Here is a 27,689-nt window from a genome sequence, read left to right as displayed (position 1 = left end):
TGGATTATGTGACAAATTTGGAATTTGATGACCAATTTCTTGAGTTCTTTGTATATTTTGGAGATCAGACCTCTGTCTGATGTGGGGTTAGTGAAGATCTTTTCCCATTCTGTAGGCTATTGTTTTGTCTTGTTGACCGTGTCCTTTGCTTTACAGAAGTTTTTCCGTTTCAGGAGTTCCCATTTATTAATTGTTTCTCTCAGTGTCTGTGCTGCTGGGGTTATATTTAGGAAGTGGTCTTTTGTGCCAATGCATTCAAGTGTACCTCCCACTTTCTCTTCTATAAGGTTCAGCGTGAATGGCTTTATGTTGAGGTCTTTGATCCATTTGGACTTGAGTTTTGTGCGTGGTGATAGATATGTATCTATTTTTGTTCTTCTACATGTTGATATCCAGTTATGCCAGAACCATTTGTTAAATATGCTTTTTTTCCATTTGACATTTTTTGCTTCTTTGTCAAAAATCAGGTGTTCGAAGATGTGTGGATTAATATCCGTGTCTTCTATTCAGTTCCATTGGTCCTCCTGTCTGTTCTTATGCCAATACCAGACTGCTTTCAGTACTGTAGCTCTGTAGTAAAGTTTGAAGTCAGGGATTGTGGTGCCTCCAGAAATTCTTTTATTGTACAGGATTGTTTTGGCTAGCCTGGGTCTTTTGCTTTTCCATATGAAGCTGGGTGCCGTTCTTTCGAGGTCTATGAAGAATTTTGCTGGGATTTTGATGGGCATTGCATTGAATCTGTTGGTTTTTCTTTTAACTACTAATAAAGTTCTGGGGTATTCTTAGTTTCTTCTTAAATTCTTTCATTAGCTGGCCTAAGAACTCAAGAGGGGACCACTGTTTCCCTGGTAACTTGTGGCGCTCCAAAGGGTGCCCTCTAAAATTCCCATTTACACATGGCAACCATGAAGGGAACCCCCAAAAAAGTTCCTCTGAGGACAAAACGGGTTTCCACATGCCAGGAGAGGGAGTAAGCGCATTCCGGAGGCTCCCCCTGCAGTCCCTGTTGGGGAGATACAGCCTGCAGACTTATCCTCTGTCTTCCTGGGAAGGGCATTCTTCATTGTCCTCCCTCCTCAGCTGGCTTTATCGCTTTCTTGGGTGGCTTGCCTGTGCTTCTGGGTCTAGCTGTCAGCTGCAGGGCCAGGGGTTAAGTAACACTAGCTTACTCCTGCCTTCTCTCTCTGGCTCAGGATCCCTTTCTTTTTTCAAAAGGGGTGGCTGCTATTATGTAACGAATGTTTTCTGGGTGTGTCGAGTGCCACGTGCCATGTTAAGGTAAGGTCAAGTCCTTTCCTACATTAGACTAACAAGGTTTTGTTGGATTTTCAAAGCCTTAGTTTAATGATGGCCTACTGGGTTCTAAAGAGAACTTTGGGTTTTCCTAGCCATGGACCTCCAACACTGGCCAGACGCTACAGGGAATGAATGCTTTGAGTCGGCTGGACCTGGGAGGCTCGTGTGAGGCTACAGAGGTCCAAGGGCCAAGACTGAGGGGTGGGGTGGAGATGGTGGCACAGATCCCACTCCGGATCCCAGTGACAGACTTCATTGTTCTAGACAAGCTGCTGCCGATGTGTGGGTTGAGATTGTTGGGCCGGAGGTTAGGGTACTGGCTTTATGAGGTCTTAATACCTGCCCTTTCTGCCCGAGTCTCTGGCCCTGCTATTTCCGCACACTTAACTGTCTGCTTTCGCTGATGTTTTTCTTTTTTTTTTTTTTTTTGTATTATGTATGCTGTAGTTTATGGAGTCTATTGTTGTTGTTGTTGTTGTTTTGAGGAAGAGCTTCTCTGCATAGCCCTGGCTGCTCTGGAACTAGCTCTATAGATCTGTCTACCTCTGCCTCCCAAGTGCTGGGAGTGTGAGCCACTAACCGCCCTACTAGATTATGGAGTCTTACATCCAAGTTATACGCACAGTAAACTACATGGAGCTCTCCCCATCCAGACAGCTTGACGCATAACTCTAAGTGAGGCATTCACCCCAGGTACTTCATTTCCTACACAGATCTTAACATGGGGAGTGGGTCGACAGATGGTAAAGTTGGAACAACACAAAACCCAGAGGGAACATACAAGGAAAATATCAGAAGTTCAATCCAGGAGGGAGAAAACGAAGCAGAGTTTGTGAGAGCCACCTGGTGCCTGGCCAGCCAGCCTGTCGATGAGGGGTCTGTCCTCAGCCCAGGCACACACCCTAAAAGAGGAGGTGTTTCGACACGTGAAATGACAGTTCTGATACCACCAACACCGAGCAAGGACATCAGATGACTCTCAGGAGATGGTGAAGCGAGGTGACCCATAGCTGGCACAGGAGAGGTGGCAGTTGGGAGGAGGCAGAGCAAGGCAGCCTGAGAGAGCCTGTGTAAACAGTTGAACTTGAACGGTTGGGTCTGGGCTGTAAGCGAGACATGTCTCTACCCGGCTCTAGGGAAACCTTGGTGGTGGGGCTGCAGGAAAAGGGATTGAGCATGCTCCATTATCATTCTGCAAGTCCCTCCTTCCCCAAAAACGTCACCTTATTTTATATTTGCAACATGTGTTAGTAGTGTCCCCTTCATGTGACAGGAGACAAGGGAATGTGTGTTCAGGACAATCAGTGGGGTCTGTGTGATGGAAGGGGAGACAGAACCTGGGGCCAAAGTCCCTAGCCATTCCCCAAGTTCAGAGCATCTCCATCTGATGTCAACATCACCCCCAAAACTGAATTAAAACGGCAAACACCCGCTCCTCACAATGTGTTTAGTTAAGAGCTCAGAAGTAGCTTTTCCAGCTAGGAGTTTTTGATGATACTGTTTGATCTGGGCCAGGGCTGTGGCCCCCCAAAAGAGAAGCTGCAGGATCTATCTACAAGGCGTTTGAGCCCCCCACATGGCTGACAAGCAGTGCTGGTTGCTGCGAGGGCCCCTCAGTTCCTGTCCACGTGGGTCTTTCCCCCCAAGCTACTTGACTACTTGACTGGTGGTTCCAGAGAGGTGGAGAAAAAAGAAGAGGATTTTTTTATGGTCTTGACTAGACAGCACCTAGCATAACTACTGACTCAGCACACGACCAGTTAAACGCCAATCAACAATCCCAGCCCACATCCAAGGGTAAGGGGGTGTTACAGGCCATCTTCTGCTGAGAGGAAGAACAACCTCTTTCTCTACTACTCCTTCACACCAGCTTCTGCTAACTGTCAACAGAACCACAGGGAGTGGAAGGGGCATCATGAGCCCCACCCCCTTGGAACTGTTAACTGCCTCTAAAGCCACTGGGTAAGGGCAAGGGACTCAAGTATCCTTCTCCCTAACTGTTAACTGCCTGTAAATCCTCAGGGAGGGGCAGTCCTTGTGGGCCCCTCTCTGGCTCCATGATAGGTAGTTTCGTGAGCTGACTTAGTTTTGTTTTGTTTCCTAGACAGGATTTCTCTGTAGCTTTAGAGTCTGTCCCGTAACTCGCTCTGTAGATCAGGCTGGCCTCGAACTCACCTGCCTCTGCCTCTCGAGGGCTGGGATTGAAGGCGTGTGCCACCATCACCCAGCTCTTGTGCAGGTCTTCTCAGAGCTGCTGAGAGTTCAGGATGCAGCTAACATGTCGTATCCAGCAGACAGCTTTCCTCAAAGCCACTTAAACTCTATGTTGCTCATTTTTTTACAAATCAGGTTTTCAGTAACGGTTATAATTTTCTACCCCACAAAAGGATATGGCGAGTGTTCCCCCTCCTTTACACATGAGGTTAGGAGCATCGACTGCTTGTAAGCAGAAGCCGGAGTCACTGCCTTCGGTTCCGAAGTTTCCACATTTGAGGGAAGAGGATGCTAGACACCGTCTCTTGAAAGAGTCAAGGAATTTGTGGGCCTATTTTTAAACTGCCTGGGTGCAGGAAAAGCACCCTTTTTTCTGCCACCTCACTGATTCTCAGGACTTCTGACACCAGCTGGAGAGGGGCACACCACGCAATTTTCTAGCTCTCTGGAGACACCAGCTGCAGGTCCTAGACTCAGCTGGACTTAGCTCTACTGGAGTTAGCTAGTGCCAGACTGCTCAGATAAGGGCTCGGCTCGCCCGCAGTCCCTGTTCAGATGGCAGTCACAGTCCAGGTTGTCACTAGTGCATCCTACCAGCCTGACGGTCACCTCAGGGTGATCCCTTGCTAGGATGACTCAGAGCCCAGGAAAACAGTTCCCTTCCTACTGCTGACAAAGAATTCTGGGGAGCAGTGAACAGCCAGGGGAAGAGGTGCATAGGTGAGGTGAGCAGGGAAGGCTCCGGGAGCATGGTGCTGGGGGCAGAACATTCCTTCCCTGTGTTCATCAACCCAGAACCGTTGTGATCCCCATGTTTGGGGACTTTTATGGAACCCTTCATCATACAAGCCTGACTGACTTTTGAGACATGGTATTACTTTTATTTTAGCCCAGGCTGGCCCAGAATTGGTAAACCTGCATCCTCAGCATTCTGAGAGTGGAGGGGTTCCAGTGTGTGTCCCCATACCTGGCCTGTTTGTGTCCACCTCCTTACCTCTCACCAGGACACATGGACTGAAGCCGACTATCTCAGGCATGCAGTTGTGGCTTGTTCTTGCTGATGACTAACCTTCACCCAGAAGCCCAGCAAAAGTGATCTTATCCAAACAAATGGTGCTCTGACCACAGTGAAAGTGTCCAGGTGATTTAGGAGCTCTGTGGCAGCAGCTGGGGAGCAGGTACCAAATACGTGTTTCCTGACATGGCACATTCCCTCAGACAAGAAACTAGAAGCCATTATTAACATTTCAAACCAAAAAGACTATTTTAATTTCTTTAGTAGAGAACGTTAGTGTGTCCTTGTTTATTACAGTAAATCAATTGTACGAAAGAATTGGCTTCGTTATGACTTTCTGCTTTGTTTTATTGCTGATGATGTGCACCAGCTGTGCACAGTTTGTGCATGTGGATGCAGGTGTCCACAGAGGCCACAGGAGGGCATCGCATCCCCCTGGGGCTGGAGTTAAAGCTGGTTGCAAGCCACCTGGCATGGGTGCTGGGCGCTGAGCTTTGCTCTGGGTAAAAGCAGCGCATGGTCTTTGGTCACCGGGCCATCTCTCCAGCCCCTTGGATAACACACTCTGATGGCACTCACCTCCTCCACCGCCAGGTCATCTCTCCCCACCGGAGTTCCTACTTCCCTTCTGCAGAAGTCTGTCTTCTACTTTCGTGTCTCCAAAGGGATCTCGTCCAAGCCATTGGTGCTTTTTGCTGAAGGCTCTGGGGTGGTGGCAGCTGGTGAGGGGCTGTACCTCTTAGCTTTCAGGTTCCTTTGTCACAGCTGCTTTCCAGAAAGTCAAGGAGCCAGGTCATCTTTTGGAACACTGCTAGGGTCACTGTAGTCTCGTGGTCCCCAGGAGTGTCCAGGTGGCCTCTGGAGGTGCACATCACGACTGCAGAGGAGGAATCAGATGGCAGCCATCTCTTCTCTCCCTAATGCATCTCACACACGCGCACATTACCAGCAACACCTCCGGCCAGGGAGTCATGGAGTGTGTGCTTTCTCGGTTTCCCGGAACTGCACAGAATGAAGTGCCAATTTCCACTGGGTTGGTCCCACTCTGTACCACACCTCTACATCCAGGCGTGATGAGAAAAACCCCACTTGTACTCAAAGGTGCCCTTTTACCTACCGCACTTTGGGCAGACAAATGGATGTTCAAGGCTCTGGAAGAGTAGGGAGGCCCACAAAGAGTTACATGGTGGAGGCCTAACTGTCAGAGACCCAGTGTCACTCTGGCCAGTTAGCAGGTAAGGTGGTGACTCCTGAGATGCCTGGGATGATCCTTAGTTTACTCTCTGTAACAAAGGGCAGATGATCTGCAGGCCACTGGGGGATGGGAGAGCGTCTATAAACAAGTGTCCCTTCTTCAGACACTGTCTGCGCAGGGCCTCGTGCTTGTTAGGAAGCTAGGCAAGATCTCCCTCCTGCACTGCCCTTTTACGTGGACAGCACTGGGCTACTTATTTAAGCTGTGGGTCCTTCCCACCTCCCCTTCCCAGCCTCCTGCCTCCCTTCCGAAATCAGTCTCCAAGACAGAGAGATGTATTTATCAAGCCTTGCACACTCACTTTTACTACCAACTACTAACCAAAGATTAGGCAGGTGGCAAAGGTTCCCTGGTCTCTTCCATGCTGGAGGTCATCTGGGAGAGGTGTAAGTGAGGGGTGGGACAGAACAGTCAGTACAAGGAATGATGGTGTCGTTAAGTCTGACAGGGAGGCTGGGGTCCAACCTTCCAGCTGCCCCACACAGGCAACATTGCCCAGATGGACACCCACCTTGTAGCTTAGGGCCTCTTACCAGGCCCCGCAAGCTCTGACTCCTAATGTCTTGGGGTGAAGCTCTGTCATTTTGAGACCTGGACGATAGGAGAGAGGGGAACACAGCCTAGTCCCCAACCCTTGGAGTCGGGGTGGGACCTGAAGGCTACAGCAGAGGTGGAAAGAGGATAAAGTGGAGGATTTCTGTAAAATGGTGGCAGTGAAGGAGGGTCTGGTGCCATGCTGTGGAGAGTTTGGGATCTGCAGCTGAAGGAAACTGGGATTTTGGTCTGCAGACGCTATGAAAGCTTCAGAGGAAAGCAGATTCCCCAGGAAGATGCAGCAGTAAGGCAGACCGGGAGCCAGCCAGAGAGCTCAGTGCATCAAGGCTCAGCCAGGGAGTTCAGTCCTGAGTTCAGTCCCAGGAATCTACATGGTAGGGGAAAAAAAAACAGCTCCTACAAACTGTCCATTTCCCTCCACATGCACACAGTGGCACGTTCCCTTCACACACACACACACATACACACACACAACCAAATTTCACTTTAAGCGCTCACTTTGGCTATATGTATAGTAAAATTAGAAAGATACAGAGATTAATAACACAACCACCCTGTACAAGGATGGCATACACATTTATGCAGCGTTCCTTGTATATATTAAATAATATATATGAATATATGTTAAATTTTACTGTGAAAAGACAAAGCCAAGAGACTTACCCATGGGCTAACAAATGTACTCTGGTCTTTTCGTTGTTGTTGTTGTTGGATAAGGGGTTGACGTAGGGTCTCAACACTGTAGCCCAGGCTGGCCTTGAACTCACCTTGATCCTCCTGCCTCAGCCCTGTAAATAGTGGACTTCCTCTCTAAACTAATCATTCTTTGAGACAGCTCAGGCTGCTGTCCTACTACTATGTATAGAAGAAAGAATTTGACATTATGGCCCTACTGTTTAAAACACCTGAGTGCTGGGATTGCAGGACCGTGCCATCATGCCTCAGTGCTGGGATGGAACCCAGGGTTCACGAGCTGGACAATTACAACTGAGCTACATCCTGGACTTCTTATTATTGTGTATGTGGGGTAAGAATATGGCAGAGGGGGACAGTGCACATACAGAGGTAAGAGCACAGCTCTGTGGTGTTGATTCTATCCTTCAACCTTTATGTGGGTTCCGTCTATCAAACTCAGGCTTGCAGCAGCAGCAGCAGCAGCAACAGCAAGCACCTTTATCCACAGAACCATCTAGGTGCCCTGCCCTGGACTTCTTAACCACATTATTCCATGAGAACACAATAAGCTTCTCTCTTAGCCAACTATATGTTGGTTCTTTCTTTCAGTGTGAACTTATAACCTAACAAAAGGAATGAATTAGCCATTGCCACAGTAACTTGGTGGAACAAACCATTCTGGACTGTAGGGATTAGAACGAGAATCCTTTCTGGTTTTCAGCTGGCTATGTTAGTGACGCCATAATGCTGGCTGGTTTCCAACTCCCTGCAGCCCAATTCCACCCTGTTGACTCTGTAACAGACTGGAGAAGCAGCAGGTACCAAAGAGAGGCTCTCCTGTGAAAACAGAGACCAACACAGCGTCAAGAAGCCTCTGCAAACACATGCTCACTTTGTTTATCTTGCCACTGGCCAATGCAAGTCAGTGGAGGAAGCCCAATGCCCAGAAACAGGAAAGGACAATCCAGCCACAATGAGACTGGATGCTGGGAAGTGCTGGAACTCCCTTAGCGTGCGAAGAGCCCTGGTTTGGAAACTGTATAGCCTGGGCTCATTCCTCTAGTGCTCACCATCATGACAGGAAGTGCCTGGTGGACTGAGTTCTCTATGGGGTCAGAATCCCTGACAGGGCAAGAACCATATCTCTTTCCTCTTTAGCCCCTTTCCTTCCCCCAGTGCTTAGCGCCAAGTTCTGCCTAGAGAATGACTCGGGAATATTCCCGAATGCGTTTCATTCTGTCCTTCAGCTTCCCCGTGGGACTCATGTGACTCATGAAACACAGACCAGTTTGTTAAAGGTTATTACATTCCGGACAATATTTCCCCAATAAACTGTAAAGAGACTGTGCCCTTTAGAGCCGAGGTCTGTGCCCAGAGGTGTCTGACACCAAATCCTCAATCTACTGCTACCAGGCTCAGGCCACATGGGTATAAAGGGTACCCTGGGACACTGACCCACGACAGTTGCTCCCTAGTCCCTACAAAGGGTTATTCAATGTCGAGCTATTTCAGGGTTAGGCCGATAAAGGGAAGAGATGGTGTGCGTGTCATGGGGTGTCTTGATTATAATTATTATAATATATATTATATAATATGCAATGTGTGTGTGTGTGTGTGTGTGTGTGTGTGTGTGTGTGTGTGTGTGTATGATTTTAGATCTCATTATAAAAACTGATGGCCCTGACCTCCAGGACATTGGTAGTAGATTTTTTAAATGAGAAACTAGAAAAACCTACTTCTAAGTAATGTAAGGGTTGGGAAGTAAGGCTAGACCTGTAGAGCCTGTATCAGATAAGACCAAGCATCACAGGTTGTTTGTTTGGCTTTTGTTTGTTTTAGTTTGTTTAGATAGGGATTCTTTGTATTTCCTAGGCTGTCCTGGAACTCACTCTGTAGACCAGGCTGGTCTCAGGACTTGCAGAGATCCTCCAGCCTCTGCCTCCTGAGTGCTGGGATCAAAGGCGTGCCCTGCCACTACCCAGGTCAAAGTAATAGTTTATGTGTCTTTAATTTGTAGTTTTCCATCTGAGTCATCACCTGTGCCCTCAAACATTCAGATCCAGTCAGTCTACAGTTGTGGAGGGGGTTCACTCCTGCTGAGAGAATTATTGACCTGGTAATCCCCAAATGAGATGAGCAGACATAGTGCCCTTGGCCTTTAGATGCTGAAACCCAGGGTGAGTTGAACCAAAGCTCAGGCCAATAGAGCTTGGGATTGGGAATAGCATTTGGTGGACAAGCCTGGCCTAAATTCCATCCCCACATAAAGGTGGGAAGAGAGAGAATATAAAAATCATCTACAGACCTACACACATACACGCACACACACACACACAGAGAGAGAGAGAAAATTGGGGTAGATTATAAAAGAAGTTTATAATCCAGCTACTCTGTGTACTCTTTTATTATGCTTTTAATTAAAGTAATTTTAAATCTAAATATACTTTGATCATATTCTTCCCTCCCCTAAGTTGTTCCAGATCATCTCCTCCCAACTTTAAAGTTCTTTCTCAAAAAAACAACAAAAACCTTCCAAAACTACAGAGAAACCCTGTCTCGAAAAAAAAAAAACAATATTACAATAATACCAAGAAAACAAAACAACACTCAAAAATAAAAATAAAACTGTAACCCAAATAAAAGCAAACAAAAAAAAACTATGGAGTCCATTATATGTTGGTCAACTACTCCTGAACATGAGGCCTGCCCTGGAGTGCTTGATGTTCTCCATTGGAGAAAACCCATTTTCCCTCTCCCAGCCGGTATAAATGACAGTTCAGTTGTTAACCTTAACCCCAGTGGCTAGGTTTTCATTCATTTTGTAAAATTATTTTTAATTTATATGCATTGGTGTTTTGCCTAGATGCATGTCTGTATGAGGTTGTCAGATTCCTGGAACGGGAGTTACAGTTGTGAGCTGCCATATGGGTCCTCTGGAAGAGCAGTCAGTGCTCTTAACTGAAGAACCATCTCTCCAGTCCTTCATTCATGTTTTAAACACAACAAAATAAAATATAACAAGGTAAAACAGAAACTACCACATCAAAGGACAAATGAACCAAAGGAAAAGAATCCAAGAGAAGGCACAAGAACCAGAGACCCACTTGTTTGCACACTCAGAAATCCAATAAAAGCATAAACTGGAGGCCATAAATATAAACACAGAGGTTCTGGTACAGACCCATGTTCACAATTCCTCAGGAAGGTGGGAATCTACCTCAAAACGCAGTTATACCAGTCTAGGGCATATCCCCAGCCCAAATAACGCTTTAGCCTACCACAAAGACACTTGTTCAACCACGTTCCTTGCTTCTCTATTCAAAACAGCCAGAAACTGGAAACCATCTAGATATTCCTCAGGAGAAGAACGGATGAAGAAAATGTGGTACATTTACAAAGTGGAGTACTACTCAGCCATTTTTTTAAAAATGACAACATGAAATTTATAGGCAAATGGATGGAGCTAAAAAAAAATCATCCTGAGTGAGGTATCCCAGACCCAGAAAGACAAATATGATATGTATTCAGTTACATGTGGATATTAGCTGTTAAGTCGGTGATATTCAATCTACAAATTCACATAACCACAGAGGGTAGGTATAGAGTAAGGGACTAGAGGGAGCAGACAGATCTTGTTAGGAAAGGGTTATGGGCAGATGGAAGAATGGAACAGAAGAATCAGCTGGGAAGGGGAGAAGGAGAAGACATTGGGAGAGGCAACTAAAATAAGACGCATTTGAGGGGTAGTATGAAAACCTAGTACAGGATAAACTTCCATATATGAAGGCAACTTAAACAGAATCTCCAAATAACATTGGACACAGAGTCCCACCTGGCTATCTCTTGTCACCAAATGAAACGTTAGTACAGGGAGTGGATTATGTCTCACTGAGTTGTTGGCCAAAGGGACCCATGGACATCCTCAAACAACCCAGGGTGTTGCCAAGACTCTGTGTTGCTGTCCCCAAACCGACAGCAAGGTCCCATTGCTGAACAACACCTACGCAACTCACTGAACCTGGAGACGAGGATCTGGTGCCTATATTGAGCCTTCGCCCCTGTGTTCTAGCGCCTTTCGTACAGGAAGGTACTTTGCACACTACCAGATGTGAAACCAAACACCAAGCCTGCAATAAACCCTATCATCTACAATGATGCACTGCTTGCAAGGTATGCTAGGGCAACGGCGGCCAAAGCTTGTGGGTGTAACCAACCAGTAACTAATTTGACTTTAACTTCAGATGGAACCCATACCCGATGTGCTTGGGGTGACCAAGAACCAGAGACTAAATAGAGACCTAGGGTAAAACCAAATACTAGTCTTTAAAAAAATGTAGTGATAAAATAAATCCTAATGATACTTGCTATAATCAGATCGGTGCCTTGGTCAGCCATCATCAAAGAAACTTCCTCCTGCACCAGATGAGAGCAAATATGGAGACCCACAGCCAGAGAGTGAGAGGCCTTGAAACATTCAGCCCCCAAATGGGAAGCCTCCATCAAATCCCTCCCCTTGGAGCTCAGGGAACCCCACGGGAGAAACAGAAAGGGTATAAGAGAAGATGGAGGACACCAAGGCCTTCTTAATCAACATGAGCAAAGCTCATATGAACTCACAGAGACTGAAGCATATTCACTATGGCATGTTCTTAAGGATTCTCTTTAACAGTCCCCACCTCTGTGGCCCGCACTTAGGTCCTGCATTCCCTTTGGGGCAAAGTCTGCAAGGGTATAGTTCCTACACCGCCTGCCCTGCCCTATCAGCCACGCTCCTGCTCTGACAGTTGTCTTCGGGAGTCCATTAGGAAAGACAGGTGTCACTTTCTGTAATGGAAAAAAAAAGCAATTAAACTGTGAGAAGACGAAAAGCAGGTCCTCCGGGCTTCATGCCTCAAGGGGCTGACCGCAAGCAAATTAAACTAACACATCGAAGGGAGCGCTCAGGGAGATCACGTGGTATAAGACAAGCCAAACCAACTGTTTCCTGGCTCCGGAAAACCAGATTGTAAGGTCCCAGTTGGGTCCAGGATCTGCCCACTCCAGTACTAATTCCCTTGCGGAGGCACTGGGGTTAGTGGTGCCACAAGTGTGCATTTTCGGCTTAAGGAGACGAAACGACAGCCCCCAAATAGCACAGATGGGGTTGAGGGTCAGGCCTGATGCGGATCTGCTGGAGACAGGCGGCCCGGACGCTCCGAGTGGCTCAGCCTCTCTGCGCTGCCCAAAACCCGGGGTCCGGAGCCGCAGGACCGCCGGCCTGCACTGACACCCTCGCCGGGCAAAGACAGGTAAAAGCTTTCGGCCCCGCCCCCTGGGCTTCTCTAGGCCTCATGATTGGCTTCGCGGGTCGGAGGCGGGGCCGGAGAAACGAACCAACGTGATGGCGTCAGACGCTGCGCGCCGCTTCCTGTTGTCAGTGCCGCTGGAGCCGCAGCGTCTCCTGCAAGCTGAGGGGTCGCGGTCCAGGGAGCTCCGCCTGCTGCTCCTGTTCCCTATGGTGAGTCTGGGTCTGGGCGTAAAGGGAAGCAAGGGGCGGCGGGCCGTGACGCGAACCGGCGGTGGGTCTGCAACCTCGCGGCCGCTCGCGACCTCTAGGTGCCTTGATCCTTGGGGTGGGAACCTCGGCCCTTCGCTGCCCGGGCCTGCTCCCACCGCAGCCAGCGGCCACCCTGTCCCTCCCCTTGGTCTCCACCGCAGCCGACCTCAGCCCCGAGCCGGGTGGGACCCCTTACCACCGGTCTTGCGTAAGTGTCGCCTCCCTAGTGACCCCTCTTTAGCCCAGTTGCAATCCAGTCCCAGCCACATCCCTTCGTCACCTCAAAGTTCAACATCACTCTCCTCGCTCAGCTCGTCTGTACCTTCCCTCGCCCCTCCATTCTGGCTCAGGTTTCTCGTCGCAACCTCTCAAGGTCTACTCCGTCATCCCACCCTACGTCTGTCCCTCCAGTTGCCCCACCACTATAGTGGTCTCCTGTTGAACTGTCATCTCAGCTTTATTGCAAGTCTCGTGTGCTTCTTGTCCTTACAGGCTCTCACCCTAACTTCCTAGCGGACCATAGAGGTAATTTCTCTCTGGCCTTATCCCGAGGACACCGTTCTGCCTAAATCTTTTTTAACTGTCCCAACTCTGATGCCTCGGTTCCTGCCACCTTTCTCCAGTCCTTTTGTTATTTTAGATTTAATATATGCTTATTAATTCTTTGAGAATTTCATACATGCATGTAATGTACTTGGATCATAATATCCCCCTCCCCCCGCTCATTCCTGTTAGTTTGACTTTTTTGATTGTTTTTTTTTTTTTTTTTTTGAGATAGTGTCACTCTATTTAGCCTTAGCTGTCCTGGCCTCAAACTCACAGAAATCCACCTGCCTCTGCCTTCCAAGTGTTAGGATTAGAGGTGTGGGCCACTACTCCTGGATGTAGTTTTGTTTTTTTCCTTTGGTTTTGCACAGTAGAGGAGAGTTATGGGTATTTGATGTTATGTTTTGGTCTTTGTTTTGAGACAAGGTCCTTCTAACTAGCCAGAGCTAGCCTTGGACTTCTGGCCCTCCCTGCCTCCACCTCCCAAGTGCTGGGATGAAAGTGATCTGCAAGTGGCTAAGGGTGTACAAGAGTTCCGATTTACGGAGTTAGATGCAGCTAGAAAACGGTAGGACTAGGAAATGAGGGGACCCCCATCCCTTTGGGAACCCCACCCTCTTCTTGAATGAGTTCTGGAAATGTTTTATTTAGAAAAATAAACATTACTGGTTTTAAAACTTTAATATTTCCTTAAATGGCAAGGAAAACCCCTTTGGATAGAGACATCGTTCTTTGGGGCACAAATGGATGGATCAGAGTGGTGCAGGCTGTTAGCCCAAGCACTCAGCAGGGAGATCTCTGAGATCGAGACTAGCTTGTTCTGTGTAGTGAGTTCCTGGCTGGGACGTGGACTGTCTGGGGGGAAGCAAATTTTAGATGAAAACACTGTCGACTGTTTCTGCTGATCAGTTCTTTTTCTTTCTTTTTTCCTACTGTTTTTGCTTAAAGACAGGGTCCAGGTAGTCAAAACTGGCCCTCTCTGCTCTTGGGAGTCTGTTGCCTTGGCTGGCCTCCTTTGTCTCATTGGTGGCCTAGAAGGCCCCTGATAATGTCCTCCTCAGCTGTGTTCCTTTGCAGACGAGGGGGATTAGTCACTTGTTTTCTTTAGAGCTGGGGTTAACTTGGGCTTCATGAAGGCTGGGCACACGCTCTGTCTCTTGAGCTGCCGCCAGCCTTACCTTCAGTTTTTGTCTGCATGGTACTTTCTCTGTTTCAGGGTCGGGTGGTTTCACTTCTGTTTTTTTGTGCAAGCAGCAGCTATCATGTGATATAGGTTGGGTTAATTTTTCCTTTTCATTTACCAGTGACAGGCTCATCAGCTCGTTAGGCAGTTACAAGTGCTGCACAATAATGGGCTCCCTGTCCCTATAGAATGGGATGCTGTGTTCTGAAGTGCCGCAGAGACAGACATGCTCTGTAATGACACAGGAGCCTAGAAATAACAAATTTGAAAATATATGTGACATCATTTATGATTGTATATGTTACTGTGTATACTGAATGTACTGAACCTAGACCCTCCTATATGCTAGGCAACATTATTTATAACAAATTCTAACTTCTGTTAGTACTGAAGAGCCATGCTATATAAGTTAACTCCCAGAAAACTGGTTGTTGTTGTTTTTAATTGCAGGGTTTTTGTTTTTTGTTTTTAAATTTATTTATTATGTATACAATATTCTGTCTGTGTGTATGCCCGCAGGCCAGAAAAGGGCACCAGACCTCATTACAGATGGTTGTGAGCCACAATGTGGGTGCTGGGAATTGAACTCAGGATCTTTGGAAGAGCAGGCAATGCTCTTAACCTCTGAGCCATCTCTCCAGCCCTTAATTGCAGGTTTTTAAAATTTTTATTTTTATTTTATGAATATCAGTGTTAGCTATGATGTCAGGTCCCCTGGAACTGGAATTACAGTTATGAATTGCTGGGTGCTTGGAATGGAATCCAGGTCCTCTGGAAGAGCAACCAGTGCTCTTAACCACGAGTCATCTCTCCAGCCCCCCAGAAAATTGCTTATTTCTAGAATTTCTCATGGTCTTTTTTGAACACTAGATTGCTATTCCAAGAAGCACATCTTATTTTTTTTATTTATTTTTTATTTTTTTAATTTTCGAGACAGGGTTTCTCCGTAGCTTTTGGTTCCTGTCCTGGAACTAGCTCTTGTAGACCAGGTTGGCCTCAAACTCACAGAGAACTTGCTTAAAGTTTTAGAGTGCTAGTCCATGATCATCATGCTGGGAAGCAGGCAGGCATGTTGTTGGAGCCGTAGCTGAGGGTTTTATCTCCCCATCCATGGCCAGCAGGTAGAGAAAGAGATACTGGGACTGGCATGGACTTTTGAAACAAACACACCCCCATTGACATACCTCCTCCAACAGGCCGCACCTCCTAACCCTTCCCAAACAGTTCCAGTAATTTAACTAGGAACTAAGCATTCAGGCATTCTCATTCAAACCACTAAATTATACTTCCCAGTGATTTGTGTGTTTGTTTGTTTGTTTATATTTGTTTATTTTAGACTTGTTAATCTTATGTTCATGAGTGGTTTGCCTACACGTGTGTGTGTATGTATATATGTGTGTGTGTATGTATATGTATGTATATTACGTGCATGCCTAGTCCCTTCGGAGGCCCAAAGGGGTGTTGAATTCCCTGGGACTGAAGTTACAGATAGTTGTGAACCTCCGTGTAGGTTCTGGGAATTGAACCCAGATCCTTTGCATGAACAAGTGCTCTAACTGCCCAGCCATCTTTCCAGCTTCTGTTTTGTGTTGGGGTGTGTGTGTGTGTGTGTGTGTGTGTGTACAGACGCAGGGACACAAGTGTGGCTGTCAGAAGAGACTGTGGGAGTTGTCTGTCTTCTCCTACCATGTGTTCTCCAGGGGTTGAACTCAAGTTGCTAGGCTTGATAGCCAGTACCTTTATCCTGAGCCATTTTGCTGGCCTCCCAATGTTTTTATATGTTAATATTTTTAAAATAAAGTACTCATTTTTCAGGACATATATGTGGGTGGTGGACCATTTTCAAAACTTTAATTTCATATATGCCTCTGTAAAAAATAGATGTTTAAGATGCTGTTATTTTTATCATATGGAAAAATGATTTTGTGCGGTGTTGAGATGTCTGCTTTTCCCCTCAAAAGGGATGCTTTGGCGTTAAAAACAAGTGACCAAAAATCTCCTTTCTCTTGGGTTAATAGTTAAAGTGTGTGGTTGTGTCTGCTTGCTCCCAGCAGATCCATTGTCCAGAGGTTGCTCTTGAGACTTTGCCGCTGGTCCCTGTGACTTAGCACACTCCTGCCTCATGTTTCCTATAAATTGGGTTGATTTCAGAAGCATGATCAGATTCAAGTTTATAGTTCTCTTTCTCTCTTCCTTTTCTCCCCTTTCTCCCCTTCTCTTTTTTTTTCTTTCTCTCCCTTCCCTCCCCCACACTGTCCCCTCACCATCTCTCTCTTCCTTTTTCCTTTCTCACTAGGTAGCTAGCTAGCCCAGGCTGGAAACTTAGGATTCTCTTGCCTCAGTTTTCCCCTCTGCTTGGCTCTGTGTGTCTGTGTGTGTGTGTGTGTGTGTGTGTGTGTGTGGTGGTGGTGGGAGGCGGGAATGGTATGTGTGTTAGTACTGGGGGTGAACAGTAAGGTGGGGTGCAAACCAGGTTGTTTCATAGTGATATACTCATTTTTATTATTTTCTTTTGTTGTGTTGTTTGTTTTTCGAGACAGGGTTTCTTTGTGTAGCCTTGGCTGTCTTGGAACTCACTTTGTAGACCAGGCTGGCCTCGAACTCAAATAGATCTACCTGCGTCTGCCTCCGCCTCTGTCTCCTGAGTGCCATCACGCTCGGCATTTTATTATTACTGATTCTCTGGCTGGACTTGAGTACCCACAAAGCAGTATTTTACTCCTCTTAAGGATAGCCGGTACCGGACTAGAAGTGACCTTTTGCCGAGCCCATTCAGCCTGGGAACCCCAAGCCTGATTTCCCAAGCAGGGAAAAGGTTTTCAGTATCTCTGTGGAAAAGGGAATTGGGGTGGCTCCAGGGACGGCTAAACGCCAGATATGGGAGCAGGGCAGCCTGCGTCCTAGACCTCTGTGCTATGGAATCTTCTGCGCCTGCTCATAACTGCCAGCTCCTTGGTGTATACTAGGAAGAAGATGGTTTGCGTTTCCATTAGGGACGATCGCCATAGTTGCCCCACTTCCTGCCCCAAAGAAAGATTCTGAGTGCCAGTGGAGTCCAGAGACCTAGGGCTAAGTGCAAAAGCCAACAGTAACCTGGAATGAACCCTGGCGAGCTACCTGCCTTCTCTTGGCCTTCCTTTCTCTACTAGATAAGGGCATGCGGTTCCATGATCTCCCCAAATGGTCACCTAATCTCTGGGAACCGGAGAGAACAAGTCCGACGCCACACTCTGAGGTCGGAGTCAGCAGGAGGGTACACAGGGAGAGGTGGTTTTAGGGAGACGACTAAAAGCCCTTTATGTTTCATTTCTCACCTTAATCCTGCCTGTTCTGAGGAGGGCAGAACTGACTCATCTGGTGCCTCCCTCCCTCCCGAAGAATTTTTGCAAAAGGGCCCTGCCCCTGCAAAGCTATGCTGCAAAAATGTACACATCATTTTATTAAACGCCAACTCACTCTAACAGGGGGTGTGCTGGGTCCTGCTCAATGCTTTACCAACCCCGACACAGACCTGGAGCCCAGAAATCCTTTCCTGAAACGTTTGCCTCATTTCAGGGGAAACTGGCAGCTTCTTTTCCTTCGTAATTGCGTTCCACCCGCCATTGCCAACTTTCAGATTTATCTTTGAGTTTGCCGCTGCTCGGTCCACTCACTGAAATGAGTGCCATTCCACTGTATGCTTCAGCTGCTGACGAGTCCACAAAATAAATCGTGAGGTTTAAACAAATGTCATCTTTGATGCAGGAAAGACACATGCACACGCGCGCGCGCGCGCGCGCACACACACACACACACACACACACACGTCAGCAGCTCGACGCCCAGGGCTTCATCATACTTCCAATCATGCATTTATTCAACAAAGGGCACGATTTCTCTGTGAACAAGGTTCTGGGGGAGTGGGAGAGGGCTGCCGGATAGAGGAGTGTCCGTAAAGGAAGGGACCTTCACAACCCTGGAAACAGCATAAGTTATGAACGCGGATGGTAAAATAGCCACGCACTGTCCGTCTCTCCATGGTTCTGTCTTTAGTTTTACTAGTTTGCAGTTAAGGAACTGCAACAAAAGGTGTATTATCCGTTCTGCTCAGCTTTGGATCCCAGCTGGGACAGATCCCAGGGAGACAGTGCATTCTGTGAACAATAAACGCTTGGGATAGATGATGTGTCCCTACATCAGAGAAACCAAGGCCAGCCCCTCAGCAGCTGGCTCACAGCTGCCACAAGCAGCAGGCACCCTCACACAAGCTTTAGAAGCACTGTTCTTGTTTCTCTGATGTATATGGAAAGGGATTTAGGCTGTTTATATAATTCTCCTCTTCAAATATTCCTCTTTTTAAAAAAATTAATATGCTGGCAGCGAAGTGTAGCGACACATGCAGGGTCCGCATTTGGGAGTCAGAGGCAGGAGAATCAGGAGCTCAAGGTCCTCAGCTACATAATGAGTCTGAGGCCATTTGGCTCCCTGTCTCAGGCAAACGAACAAATAACAAAATAGGTACCGGGAAGGAATCTACTTTAGTGGAGTCGCATACCTAGAGTATGTAAGACCCTGTCTTGGGTTCCATCCTCAGAAATGCAATGGATGAATCAATCAGTAACTTTCATTTCAAGACAGTCTCACTATGTAGCCTTAGCATTCTTGGAACTTTCTATATAGACCAGAGTGGCCCTGATCTCACAGAGATCCACCTGCCACTGCCTCCAGAATGCTAGAATTAAAATTGTGTGCCTCCATGTCCTGCCTAATTTTTGTTGTTTCTGCTTTTTTTTGGGGGGGGAAGGGGCAGGGTCTCACTACATGGCTCTCCTGGAGATCTCTATATAGTCCAGACTGGTCTTCCCTGCATTTTAAAATAAATTACAGCATTGTTTCCCTGACCGGGAATCAAACCCAGGCCAGGGCAGTGAGAACATGGAATCCTAACCACTAGGCTACCAGGGTCTAGTGTATTCTTCCTTTATTGCTGTATCCTTTTTTAAAAGATTTATTTCATTTTTGTTATTCCAAAGATTTTTAAATGTATTTATTTGTATGTGTGTGTTTGTACACTGTGTGTATGCATATGTGTGTATGGATTCCCTAGGAATCCAGAAAAGGGTAACCGATCCCCTGGAATTGGACGTATACAGAGCTGTGAGCCACCTATGTAGAGAATCACACCCTGGTCCTCTGCAAGAGCAACCAGTGTTTTCAACTGAGCCATCTCCAGAATCTTACTGTTCTATATTTAATTATAAGTAAACACTAGTGTCTATGTGTGGGTACATGTACAGGAGAGCAGGTGCCTGCAGAGGCCAGAAGAGGGCCTGGAGAGATGGCTCAGCTGAGAGCACTGGCTGCACCTGCAGAAGGACTCAGGTTAGTTTCCCAGCACCCACATGGCAGCTAACAACCATCTGTAACTCCTGTTCTAGAGGAGCCGGCACCGTCTTCCGGCTTCCTCAGGCCTTAGGCATGCATGTAATGCAGAAACATACATTTAGAGAGAAAAAAACCATACACATAGAATAAAAACAACATCTGTTTTTAAAAAGTCAAAAAAGGGGCTGGAGAGTTAGCTCAGTGGTTAAGAGCATTTTTTGCTGTTGTGAAGGACCTGGGTTCAATTCCCAGCACCCACATGGAGGTGTATCACCTTCTTGGGCACCAAGCACGAATCTGATACACAGATATCCCTGCAGGCAAAACACTCATACACATAAAATAGTAAAATAAATCTAAAAAAATTTTTTAGTTAAAAAAATTAGATTAAAGAAGGGCCTGGGGCTTCCTGGAGCTGGAAGTACAGGTGGTTGTGAGCCACCTAAGGTGGGTGCTGGGAACTGAATGTGGGTCCTCTGGATTGCAAGAGCGATATCCAGTCTAATCATTTGTTTGCCGTGAGTCAGCTTCGGGGGGAGTGGTGGAGGGCTTCCGGGCCATCTCTCCAGCCCCGTCTCTGCCTTTAACCTCTTCTCTTGGATTCCCACTGCAGGTACAGCAGTGCTGGTTCACGTTTGTCAGCTCCCTCGGGAGGGAAGGCATCTTCTGTGCTTTACCTTACAGGGGACGGTGGAGTCATGAGGCTTTGCTCCAGGGTTCTGCCAGGTATCTAGCCTTAAATACATACTAATGATTGTTATGAATTTCTCCCTCCTTCACAGTAGCCTCTTGCTAGTCCAGTTCGCCTGATCGACCCTATTCCAAAGACAGGTCATAGCTGTCACCTCTCTTGGCATCATGGTCATTTGTCATCACTTCTTTCTATGTGTAGTTTGCTCTGTCCAATTAGACCAGGACCTCATTGACGCCTCTCTGGTGGGAACACAGATATATTTCAAAGGAACCGGGGAAGGTGGTACATACCTGCATTGTCAACACTTGGAGCTCAAGGAAGGAGGGTTTCTAAAAATATTTGTGTGTGTGTGTGTGTGTGTGTGTGCGCGCGCGCGCGCATGTGCACAGGTATTTGTGTATCAGCAGAGCACAGAAAAGCATGTTACAGCCCTGAAGCTGGAGTTAGAGGTGATTATGAGACATCTGGCATGGCTGCTTAGAACTAAACTTAGGTCCTCTGCGAGAACAGCAAGCTTCCTTAACCGCTGGGCCATCCATCTTCTCAGCCCCAGGAGGAGGATCTTGAGTTCAAAGCTAGCTGGACTCCATAGCAACCTAAAAAAGATGGCCTCTGGGGCTGGAGAGATGGCTCAGAGGTTAAGAGCATTGCCTGTTCTTCCAAAGGTCCTGAGTTCAATTCCCAGCAACCACATGGTAGCTTACAACCATCTGTAATGGGGTCTGGTGTCCTCTTCTGGCCTGCAGGCATATACACTGACAGAATATTGTATACATAATAAATAAACAAATATTTTAAAAAAAAGAAAGACGGCCTCAAAAAATATGCTCCACCATAACTTACATCTCCAGCTCCAACACACAATATTTTAAAAGTGATTCCAGCTTTAGGATTGTAGCTCAGTTGGGAGACTGCTGGCCTAGCATAGACAATACTCAGCGGGACCCCCAGCACCCCAGACACCAGGTGTGATGGTGCACACCTGTTGTCTCAGCACTCCAGATGTGGAGGCCAGGAGGACCAGGCATTCAGCGCTATTCTCTACTACGCAGCAAGTTTGAGGTCAGTTTGGGCTACAAGAAAACCAGTCTCAAACACCCTAAAATTAAACTTTGTCATTTCTCAGTTGTATATAGCCGCTCTTGAAAATGTTTCCTGGTTTAATTAGATTTAGTCACTCTGTGATAAACAAATAAATCAACTACTTATATCATCCCATTATTATGTATCATAAATTTCCTCGATGACAAGGAGATAGGGAAGGGCCAGCAGGATGGCGTCGTGAGAAAAGGTGCTTGCCTTGCCACCAAGCTGGAAATCTGAGTTCAATCCTAGGTCCCTCAGGTTGGAAGGAGAGCCCTGATTCCCTCAAATTATCCCCTGACCTCCACACGTGTGTACTCAACACTTATGCATGTATTGCATCAGACACAATAAATGCAACAAAAAAAAAAAGTAAGGAGTTGGGTTTAGAAGATAGCTAGGAAGGCCGGAGAGATGACGCAGCCGGTAAAGGCTGGGCTCATGACCAAAAATCTAACAAGAGAGCTAGGAGATGTACAAGCAGGATGTGGGATCCCAGAGATGGAAAGACAAGGTCTGGGACTTAGGGAGCTTACAGTCGGCTCTGGGAGCTACTCCTGTTCCTAGCAAGTACAGTGTAATGGAAAAACCACCATATAAAACAAAACAGAAACATGTATAAGACTAGGCCTGCTAGGCAGGGGTGGTGTACTCCTTTAATCCCAGCACTCAGGGAGCAGAAGCGGGCAGATCTCTGTGAGTTTGAGGCCAGCCTGGTCTACAGGACAGCCAGGGCTACAAAAAGAAATCCTGTTTTGAAAAACAAGAAGAAACAAAAAGAATAGGCTTGTAATATCAGCATGTGGGACATGCAGGCAAGAGAATCCGGAGTTCAAAGTCATACTCAGCTACATAGGCAGTTCCAGGCCACCAAGATGACACTCAACAGGGCTGGTGAGAGGGTTTGGTAGTTAAGAGCAGCTGGCTGCTCTTCTAGAGGACCCAAGTTTAATTCCCAGCATCCATATGGTGGCTCACAACTGTCTACAACTCCATAGGAGATCCACCACCCTCTTCTGGCCTTCTCAGGCACCAAGGACACACGGGTGCCCGGACACACATGCAGGGAAAACACCCACACATGTAATTTTTTAATTAAAATCGCAGCAATAATAACCAAGGATGTTGTAAGGATGAAGTATGTTCATATCCATGAGGGACATGTCAGAACAATTGACGTGCATATGTGGCAAGCGACCTGCATGGCCCTTTTCACTTTCAATCACTTGACCTAATCAAGAACTAAGTTCTAGAGAGTTCCTGACAAGCTTATGCTATCTATGAGCTGAGCCCCCCTTTCTTTTCAACTCTGTTTGGAACCAACACCCAGCGTTCAAAACAAGCTGTTCTCTACAAACACAGAAGCGTTTAGCAGCTGCCGTGTCTTTGGTGGAATTTGGCCCTTTTCCCAGGAAACAGTGTTTCCATTTCACAATGTAACAACAGGAAGAGAGTGAACTCCGCTTGGGATATAGATCCCGCACTGCCCCTAATTTCCACATCTCCATTGTGCTGGGCTTGGGAGAGTGCAGCTGTGCGTTGGCGGGGTGACTCATATTTCCCTCAAGACACATATTCCTGACTCCCAGGGGCTCTGCCGAGCACGGAAGGGCAATTAGCACAGGCTCTGCCCCTGGAGCCCCTCTGTGACTTCCAAGAGACAATGGTTTCCCCTTGGCCTGAAATTGAAAGAGGCCCCTGAGCTATGCAGATGATTCTGCACCAAGCCTTGTAGCTTGTGAGTGACTATGTGACAATGGGAAAGGTACCCACAGAAGCAGGCTCTGTGGCCTCAGAGTGCCTAGTAGTCTCTTTAAGGAAATAACACACAAAAGGTAAAAAATGGGTTTTTGTTTGGTTTGCTTTTTCCTTTTTTTTTCAAAATTTTAATTCTTTATTTTATGTGCTTTGCCTACATGTAGGTTTGTATGAGGGTGGAACCAGAGTTATAGACAGTTGTGAGCTGCCATGTGGGTGTTGGGAATTGAACCTGGGTCCTTTGGAAGAACAGCCAGTGCTCTCTTAACCTCTGAGCCTCTCTCTAGGCTCTGATTTAGTTTTTCGAGAGTCTCTCTATGTATCCCTGACTGTCCTGGAACTCGCTATGTAGACTAGGCTGGCCTCAAACTCAGATCTGACTGCCTCTGCCTCAAATGCTGGGATCAAAGGGAAAAAAAAAACACCTGGCAAAAGTTTTAAATTAGATGTGGTAACTCACGCTTGTGATGCCAGCTATCAGGATGCTGAGGCAGGAGGATTTCTACAAGTTTGTGGCCAGCCTGAACTGCATAGTGAGTTTCAGGCCTGAAATATATATTTATATAATAAATAAATTAATAAAAATATATAAATGGAGAGAAAGTGCTGGTGCTGGAAACATGGCTCATCAGTTAAAAACACTGACTGCTCTTCCAGGGGGACCCGGGTTCAATTCCCAGCACCCACATGGCGGCTCACAACAGTCTGTAACTCCAGGGAACCCAACACCCTTACACAGGCATACATACAGACAAAATACCAATGCAAATAAAATTAGATAAATATCTTTAAAAGAGAGAGAGTGTGTGCCTAAATAAGCAACCAACAAACTAAGAAAAAGTAGATGTTTTAGGACTGGAGAGATGACTCAGATTGACTGCTCCTCCAGAGGTCCTGAGTTCAATTCCCAGCAACTACACTGTGGCTCATAACCATCTATTATGAGGTCTGGTGCCCTCTTCTGGCCTGCAGACATACATACAAACAGAACACTGTATATATAATAAATAAATAAATTTTTTTAAAAAAAGAAAAAGTAGCCGGGCAGTGGTGGCGCACGCCTTTAATCCCAGCACTCGGGAGGCAGAGGCAGGCAGATCTCTGTGAGTTCGAGACCAGCCTGGTCTACAAGAGCTAGTTCCAGGACAGGCTCCAAAGCCACAGAGAAACCCTGTCTTGAAAAACCAAATAAATAAATAAAAAATAGAAAAAGAAAAAGTAGATGTTTCAAGTAGGTAAGTTCCATAAAGCATAAACAAACATATAATAGATCCGTCAATGTTTAAGATCTCCAGAATAAAAGGAAGAGATTATCTTCTTTTTATTAAAAATATATAGGCCGGCAGTAGTGGCGCACGCCTTTAATCCCAGCACTTGGGAGGCAGAGGCAGGCAGATCTCTGTGGATTCCAGGCCAGCCTAGTCTACAGAGGGAGTTCCAGGACAGGTTCCTGTCTCAAAACAAACAAACGTGTGTGTGTGTGTGTGTGTGTGTGTATGTGTGTGTGTGTGTTTTGTTTTGGAGACAGGGCCCCGTGCAGTTCAGACTGGCCTCAGATTCAGCATAGCAACGAGGATGACCTTGAGCTCTTGCTCCTCGCCTAAGTGCTGAGATCACAGGCTGGTCCCACTTTGAAAATGCTTCCATTTTTGAAGTGTTTAATTTTTCGGGAAAAAGTAATTTGAGTCAGGGTCTCATTATGTAGCCTTGGCTGGTCTGGAACTAACTGTGTAGACCAGGCTGGCCCCAAACTCACAGAGCACCACCTGCCTCGGCTTCCTCAGTGCTGGAAGTTCAGGTATGAGCTATGCACTCAGTTTATAACCAACCCCCAGACCTTATTCGTGCTAAGTAAGCACTCTAGCAGTTGAGCTGTATATACCCCAGCCAAATAGCTGTCTGTTTAAAGTTCCTCATTCTGCCCTCAGCTTTGATAACTTGGACCTTCCTTTTGAAGGTTACAGGATGCTTATTCTGCAAATGTTGCCCGTGTTTCCTTGAGATTAGGCTTTGGGGATTTATCAGTAGCAGGGACGGCATAAAGAGGGAAGCTGGGTTCCTTTTGCATCTTATCAGGTGGATGAAAATTTTGATTTAATTACTATGGCAATTAACCTTGCTCACTTAAGGGTCAAGGATGTCATCTGTCAGCCAGATTTTCCAATAAGAAATGGCTATCTCTTTATCAGCAGTAAAATTGTGGGGTGTGGGGGGCGTTGAGACAGGGTTTCTCTGTGTAACAGCTCTGGCTGTCCTGGAACTCACTCTGTAGATCAGGCTGGCTTCAAACTCACAGAGATCTGTCTGCCTCTGCCTCCAAGTGCTGAGATTAAAGGCGTGCGCCACCACACCTGGCATCAGTAAATATTTTTATAGGTCAACATTTTGAGACTAGTTTAACAATTCTTTTATTTCTCAACAATTATTTATTTATTTGTTTGTTTGTTTGTTTGTTTGTTTTGGTTTTTCTAGACAGGGTTTCTCTGTAGCTTTGTAGCCTGTCCTGGACCTAGCTCTTGTAGACCAGGCTGGTCTCAAATTCACAGAGATCCTCCTGCCTCTGCCTCCTGAGTGCTGGGATTAAAGGCACGCGCCACCACTGCCCGGCTTCTCAACAAACTTTTTCTCATTAAAGAATACATTGAAGTTTCCTGATTGGGCTAATGAGTTCTAGGATAGCTGTTGGATACAATTTTTTAAACTTAATTTTAGTTTTATTTATTTTACTTTATGTGTAGGAATGTTTTGACTGCATGCATATATGTGACCATGTGTATGCCTGTTGGACCCCCTGTAACTGTTTGTGAGCTGCCATATGGACGCTGGAAATTGAACCCGGGTCCTCTATAAGAGCGACAAATGCTTTTAACTACTGAGCCATCTCTCCAGCCCCAGAATGTAGTTTTCTAATTCTATTATTTCTTCTCTATTCAACACTGGTGTTCTATAGGAGTCTCTCTCTTCTATTTTGCTTATATATATAGGCTCTTGGATTGCTATTTTATTTAATGGTGTATAATTTTTTTTCTTTTTTTAAAGTTTTTATTATGTTTACAGTGTTCTGTCTGCATGTATGCCTGAACATCAGTAGAGGGCACCAGATCTCATTACAGATGGTTGTGAGCCACTATGTGGTTGCTGGGAATTGAACTCAAGACCTCTGGAAGAGCAGTCACTGCTCTTAACCTCTGCGCCATCTCTCCTGCCCGACTCTCACTACTTTTGTTTGTTTGTTTCAACTAGATCTTGTGCAGCCCCAACTAGCCTCAAGATCACATGTATCCAAGGCTGGACTTAAACTCCTAATCCTCCTCCTCTACCAATTGCAGGCCTGCTTCATGACACTGGGCGAGCATCATCGAATTGATGCTCAGATTAATCCCAGATTTGGAAATGGAAGGCCCTTTGAGCTAGTTCCTGTACCATTTTGCCATGAACACATAATTTCCTGAACCCTCTCATATTGTTTAGTGCACGGTGGTCGCGCACACTCTATCGGCTGCTCCCTGGCAGTGTGCGACAGCCAGACGCACAGCTTCTCAGACCTCCAGCAGGCTCTGCTTGCCCATCTGCAGGACCTGCTGCCACACTGCTCTAGGCTGTGACGTGGGATGTCCTTCTGTACATGTGTTGCTTTTCTTGGTTGATAAAGCTGTTTCAGCCAATGGCTTAGTAGAGTCAAGCCAGGCCAAAAATCTGAACAGAGATATAGAGAGAGTAGGGGGAGTCAAGAGTCAAGCCATGTAGCTGCCCAAGAATCAAGAGGTAACAAACCATGAGCCTCGTGGTAAAATATGAAATAATAGAAATGGGTTAATTTAAGATGTAAGAGCTAGCTAGAAATATGCCCGAGACATCAGCCAAACAGTGTTGTGGTTAATATAGTTTCTGGGTGATTATTTGGGTCTGGGCAGCTGGGAAACACAGTCTTGTTTATAAGGCTGAGGTGATTCATTCTATTGAAGGAAAAAAAAGAGGAAGGGAGGGAGGGCAGGGGAAGGAGAGTTGGAAGCACAGCTCAGTTTGGGTGCATTTGCTTGGAACACTTGAGGTCCTAAAGTCAATCCTCTGCCCCTGCCCCCACTTTAACCCTCCTGTACTGCCAAACAAAACAAAATTCGCTATCTGGGAGTATAAAGTCGTACAGAACAATTACAACACGTTGAGTTTTTGTGTGCTTGCTTTTGAGACAATCTCGGATGTTCCAGTCTGGTCTCGAAATCACTGTGAAGTCTGGGTTAGCTTTACAGTCCCGATTCTCTTGTCTCTCCTTCCTCAGTGCTGGGGTTACAGGTGTGCACCGCCCCATCGTGTTTACCCTTTGCAGGGGATCCGTTAGTGCAGGCCAGCACTCTTGCAAGTGAGCTGTACGTCCAGCCCTACAAGTCATATCTCATGGTTTTAAAAGTCTTACCCAGAGAACACTATGTTCAGGGGTCACCAGGATGTCAAAGAAGTCAAGGCGGACTAATCCCTCCGGCTCCTCTTCTGCTTCTGGGAGAGTAGAAACCGCAG

The 27,689-nt window shown here is 46.5% G+C and overlaps 1 protein-coding gene across 1 annotated transcript in view; it reads left to right on the top strand.

The window, feature by feature from the left end:
- Positions 1-12,390: 12,390 nt before the first annotated feature.
- LOC142831549 (uncharacterized) overlaps positions 12,391-27,689 on the top strand; it is an 86,952-nt gene continuing 71,653 nt past the window's right edge. The window contains exon 1 of the mRNA XM_075941775.1: positions 12,391-12,507. Coding sequence (XP_075797890.1) covers positions 12,391-12,507 — 117 coding nt within the window. The remainder of the gene's footprint in view (positions 12,508-27,689) is intronic.

This window comes from Microtus pennsylvanicus, chromosome 11 (genome assembly GCF_037038515.1).
Source record: "Microtus pennsylvanicus isolate mMicPen1 chromosome 11, mMicPen1.hap1, whole genome shotgun sequence".
Lineage (NCBI taxonomy): Eukaryota > Metazoa > Chordata > Mammalia > Rodentia > Cricetidae > Microtus > Microtus pennsylvanicus.
The sequence above is the reverse complement of the archived record's forward strand: the minus strand, read 5'-3'. Positions and strand labels throughout refer to the sequence as shown.